Source organism: Capsella rubella, unplaced genomic scaffold, assembly GCF_000375325.1.
Source record: "Capsella rubella cultivar Monte Gargano unplaced genomic scaffold, Caprub1_0 scaffold_7, whole genome shotgun sequence".
Taxonomy (NCBI): Eukaryota; Viridiplantae; Streptophyta; class Magnoliopsida; order Brassicales; family Brassicaceae; genus Capsella; species Capsella rubella.
In genome coordinates, this window is record NW_006238917.1 from 11,740,808 (window position 1) to 11,746,807 (window position 6,000).

General features: G+C 32.5%; 1 protein-coding gene across 1 annotated transcript in view; it reads left to right on the forward strand.

Moving 5' to 3' along the window:
* The first annotated feature begins 5,741 nt into the window (after nucleotides 1-5,741).
* Nucleotides 5,742-6,000, forward strand: part of LOC17877767 — a 5,357-nt gene continuing 5,098 nt past the window's right edge. The window contains exon 1 of the mRNA XM_006286286.2: nucleotides 5,742-6,000. This exon is cut by the window's right edge and continues 130 nt beyond it. Within this exon, the coding sequence (XP_006286348.2) occupies nucleotides 5,742-6,000 (259 nt within the window).

The following is a 6,000-nucleotide window of genomic DNA, read 5'->3' on the forward strand; positions in this document are numbered from 1 at the left end:
TGTCGATGCTGAGGAAGTGTCTTCACAAGGATGATCAGGTGTTGGCTACGATCCCGGCGGATCTTCAGCCTAGCATGACCTTGGAGGCGAGGCCAGTGAGGGTTCTCGAGAGGCGGGTAAAGGAACTTTGACGTAAGAAGATTCCTTTGATGAGAGTCCAGTGGGACTGTGATGGAGTCTTGGAGGAGACGTGGGAGCCAGTGGCCAGGATGAAGGCAAGGTTCCGGAAGTGGTTTGACAAGCAGGTCGAGGAGTAGACCGTTGGCTTGTTTTGTTTTGAGTTTTGTTTTGGTTGTATCTCTTTTGTATTCTCATTTTGGTGTAATGATTATGACATTGGAGATTAATAAGATGAGTATTTCTTGGATTTGACTTGTTGTGTCATGTGTAAGAGAAATATGTGCGAGTTTCTAAAAATAGAAAGTGTCGGGTTTGACGGTTCTATTTTTTGAAAGTCTCGGGGTGGTGGTTAGTATAGCATTGCGATGTTATAGGTGGACCACGGGAGGTATATCTGATCGAGAGATATGCTCGAGGGCGTTTAGACTTATTTGCTCGGATATGATGTGATGGCCTCGGATGACGATTCGAGTGCACGCTTGAGGGTGACGACCCGAGAGCGAGCGTGTGACTTCCCGGATACCGTAGCTAGAAGGCGGGTGGCCTAATAGTGAGCCGGTATGACTTGAGGGTTGCGACCTGAGAGCGGGGGAAGTGGTGAGGCTTCCTGGATACCGTAGTCTAAGGCTGAGGCCTGAAGACGAGCCGGTATGATCCACGGGTTGCGACCTATGGACGGGGGAGGTGGGTGTGTATGAGCAAATAGGGTCTCGAACGTGAGTATATTGATTAGATAGGGGCCTCGGTGAGGTCAGTTGTGTACTGACGGTTGTGTTGGAGGATTCGGGGACGAATCCTAGTTAGTGGGGGAGAATTGTAACGCCCGTGTCTGGAAATCCGGGTGGTGTCGATCGACACTGTGGTTGGGTGTCGATCGACACCAGTAATTTTGGTTCGACGGTTTAAGTTTTAAATCGTCGGTTCAATGGAGGCTTGGTTTGGGTTGGTTAACCCTAGGTCGTGTTTAAAAGAGGGAAGGTCGTGTGTTGTCTCTTCCCAGCCGCTTTTTAACACTTCCAGAGATAGAAAAAAAGTTCTAGAGCTTCTGAGGGTTTTTGTGAGTCTTTGGTGGTGCTTGGTGGTATTCGTGGTGGTTTAAGGCTAGTAGAGGCTAGATCCGTGTTGTGTGGTGTTAGAAGAGGCAGATCCTTCCTTGTTCTTCCTTGTTTTCGTTGCTATTCTTCTTGTTTAAAGAGGTGAGTGCATGACCAGGCTTATCTAAGCATGTTTGATCATTGTTTTAGGGTCTTGATGATTGTTTGATTGATTTCCTTTGCTTGTTTGGCTGTTTATTTGATGATTGATGCCTGTGGAATCCTTTGGAGACTCGTTCTTATCGTGGTGGTCATTTGGAGAAGAGATCCAGTGAGAAACGCAGTTGGAGCGACTGCAGAGAGTCGGTGTCGATCGACACCAAGGGTGGGTGTCGCTCGACACCAACGTTTCGTCGCGCGAGGATAACTGCGTCTTACGATTGGAGTGTCGAGACCGGTGTCATCCGCGAGGGTCGACAGCGAGTGTCGATCGACACCAGTGGTGGGTGTCGATCGACACCGATAGTCAGAAGCGATTCTGGTCTATCTTTTATTGGCTGTTTGGTTCTTTTCCTTGGATAATGATTGAATGTGCTTGTGTGTATAGCCAGTGGTGGTATGATTGTCTCACTAAGTATTTATGAAATACTTATGCATCTCTTTCGTTGATGCAGGTAAAAGCAAAGTGTGATCCGTGGAATCATGGCGAGGAGAGGAGGATGATCTAGGCGCTCATTGGTGTTTAGATGATTGTAGGATTTGTTAGGATGCTAGAATGGAATTTAGAAGCATGTTAGGATGAATTCGTTTCTGGAATAATGATAGTTGAACTTGTTGGATTAATGGAATTGTTTGATTGGATTTTTGTTTAAGTCTTCCGCTGGTTACGTTGAATTGGTTGTGTTAGTAAGATTGTCTGGTTTGCTGTAAATGGGTTAATCCGGATTGTTTGCATGCTTAAAAGAAAAAAAAAATGGGATGGGTTCTTTCAGATGCTCCCGCCATTTTCATTCACAAGGCACTGCCTCTAATCCGAGCATACACAATCATTGTTCAATTTTTAATGTTATTGATCGTTAAATTTCATCTTTATTTCCTATTACTTTCTTCAATTCAAAGATTCAAGTTTAGCCTTTTTGTTTCCTACAGATTTAGGTATTTCTATTTTTTTAATTCATGGGTTTATTGTAGTTTTGTTGACTTAGCTCTCAGGGTTTTGTTTGTTTCACTGGAATTGTATGTGACTCCGAAACCTCATAAGATGAATTTGATATATCCACTTATTATTTAGTTTTAATTTAGTAGTTAATGAGGTACCAAAATATATGAAATCTTGAATTTATAACGATCAAACTATTACGATGTAATTAAACTTTTGTTTTTTATTTTTGGATAGTTTGTAGATTTGAAATTGCATTATAGTTAGGAAAAATAATAATCGAATTAAATATTTTTCTAATTGTCGATTGGTTATGTTAAATGCTAGTTATTAGGGTGATTGAATTAATTATGTATTTCTGAATAATTTTTTAAAAAACTGGATTATTGGGTTTTTTAAAAGAAAAAACGGAAATATCTCATTTCTAATCAATATATTTCAAATTCTTTTATTTTTTGTGCTATATTTTCGAGATTGCTTTTTTAATATGATGATTTTATGTGAAAATAAGAGATTTTATGTGAAAATAAGAGATTTTATGTGAAAATAAGAGATTTTATGTGATATATAATTTTTGCATGATTTTAGCCAAAAAAAAAATAATTATTGATTTAATTAAGAGTTTTTATTCAAATATTTTTAACTATTTTTTTAAGATTATAATTTATTTTAATTTGATGATATAATTAATTATGTACTATAATTCTCCACATTTTATGATATGTATTTTTATAATCAAACATATTTTTTCATCTATATTTTTCTTAAATATAAATTATTATTTTCAAAAAAAAATCTAAAATATATAACTAATTATTAAATCTGTTTGCATATGTTTAATTTCGAATTTAACTGTCCATTTTTTATGGTAACAAAATTAAAATGATTTCCATAAATATAAATAGTTTTTTTTTTTGCTGTCTTTTAGTGTGTTTGGATATAGGTTTGAGATTGTATATTTTGTAATATTTTTTTTTTCAAGTTTGTTTGGCTACAAAGACAAATATGTAGATGTTATACACTCGATTTTGAATCATACAAAATATATTTCAATATGTAGATTTAATATGTAGACAAATATATATTCTAATAGTTTCCTAAATTATAGAATCGATCAATATTTTTATAACTAATATGACATTTTTTACGGTTTGTTTCTCCACATTTATGGTTGATTTTTATTTCTAGTACGAAATTATATAATTTCTTCGCAAGTATGAAATTATATAAGTTTAAGAGATGTTATGTGATATGGAATGTTTCTTTGCAAGATTTTAGAATTTTGTTTCTAAAATTATTGATTTATTTTCAGATTTTTAATTTAAACATTTTTTGTTATCTGCTTAAAAAATTATATAGTTTTTAAACTTTGATGATATAATAAAATATGTTGTATATTTCTTCACATTTTATGCTATATAGAAATTGATTAGTCTCTTATTTTCTAATCTAACATATATTGTTTTTCCTAAACTATAATTTATTGTTTTCAAAAATATCTGAAATATCTGAAAGTATATAATTATTAATATTAAATCTGTTTCCATATGTTTAATTTCGAATTTAATTATCCATTTTTTATGGTAACAAAATTATTATGATTTCCATAATTATAGTTAGTTTTAGTTTTTTTTTAATTTATTTAATTAAATATTTTTGCTGTCTTTTAGTGTGTTTGGCTACATGGTTGGGATTGTATATTTTGTAATATATATTTTTCAAGTTTGTTTGGCAACAAAGACAAATAATGCTCCCCAATTAATAGTATAGATTAGGTTAATGACAACATTGATTATATAATAATTGACAAGACCCATTAATTAAGATCCATTCTGCTATGGAGGAGAGGCATATGATTTGAATCCTATGGTTAGGAATATGTAAGATTAATATACACATCTTTTTAAATATTTGTAATTCTGTTGTAGTATTTTTAAGATTATTTATTTGAAATTTTATTTTCATCTTTTAATAATCTAAGAATTTCATGTCATCATACTTATAATTTTTAATTAGTTCCTTTAATTATGTTAAATTGGTTTTTTTTTTCAAATTTCTAAACTTTTCTTGGTTGGTCTTAGACTCTACTGCGATACATCATTAATTACTACTATGTGTTATATATATTACTAATATTAGTTAAAGAAAGTAATAAAATATGCAAAAGTGAAAATAAAGAGACATAAAAATTTGTTCAATGTGTTCATAAATTTATAGATACATTTATTAATCATTTATATTTAGGCGTAAAAATATACTTTTAGTTGTAACTTACATAAAATAATTTTAAATGGTTATAAATTAATGTATCAGAGATTTATTTTTATTAACAACTCTTTTTCTAGGTAAAATTTTATCTATTTACTTTTTCAAGATAGTTTTTTCTTAAAAACAAAATTTTGATATATTTTTATGTTACGTATAAAAGAAATCTTAAAGATATTAATGACCAAGACTGATTTTAATAATATAGAATTATATAGTTTGTTTCTCATAAACCCAAGTGAAATTATATCATTTGTGAATAATTTGCAAATAGTCTCAACACCAATGTCATAATGATATAAGTACATACGAAATGATGTTTAGGTTATTTTTGATATTTATTAAAATTAGAAAAGAAAATGAAAGCTTTACTTGGTTTTCTTTAAAGAGAACGTTAGTAATTTAAAGTTGTCAATGCATTTTACTCTATTTTATTGGTAGAGAAATTAGATTACATATTGATCTGAATAATTTTCATTAAAGAGCAGCATGTAACATTGCTCAATTACGATCACTCCATACAAAGGATATAATTTTAGAATAAAGATTTACAAATGAACAGTTAATTTTATACAAATCCATTACTACTACAATGTTTGGTTTGAGGTTTTTTTTTTTTTTTTTAATATTCTACAAGCTAGTTTCTTCTACGTGTTCTTAAATCAAACTTTACCTAATAAGTCTTGTTACTTAAACTATATATGCTATAGTAGTGGAGGGAGAAAAGTCTATACATATGTCTATAATATCCACTAATTAATAACCCAAAGAAAAACATGCATGAGATGTCCCATGCATGTTACGTACTGATGAAGCGTTTTTTCAAACTCTAATTAATGTTCCCAAGCAATGGCACGAAATATAAAGACAACGCAAACTCTCTCGTTGGATGTTAACTAAAACTACAATTATAAGAAACAAAAAGCTCTTTGCCTCTTTTCTATCGTTTCTTCTTTTTTTTTTTGGCTAAATGAAGTGGTTGGTTTTACAAAATGTGTAACCTATACAGAGTTGGTTTCTTGGCAAAAAGTGGAAAAACAAGAAAGCAAAGCAACCTTACAAAACAGAACCGATTCAGTGCAACCAAAGCCTCATAAGCGTCGTGAAACGCTTATTGAGTTGTCGTGCAGTGTTGTTCTATCGTATCTTCCAAAGTTGCAATCATGGAAGTAAACACTCGAGAAGAGAATCAACACCTTAATTCATCTGCATGGTTTCAACGATACGCTGACCACCAAGGCGAGTGGTTAGAAAAAACAAGAGGGAACCTTGTCGTTGCCGCAACTGTCATTGCTTCGATGAGCTTTGGGGTAATGGTTAACCCTCCCGGCGGCGTTTGGCAGAATGATAAATGTCAGAGTGATGAATATTGTACGGAAAAAGCCGGAACTTCGATACTAGAGTACTCTGCCAAACGTGTGT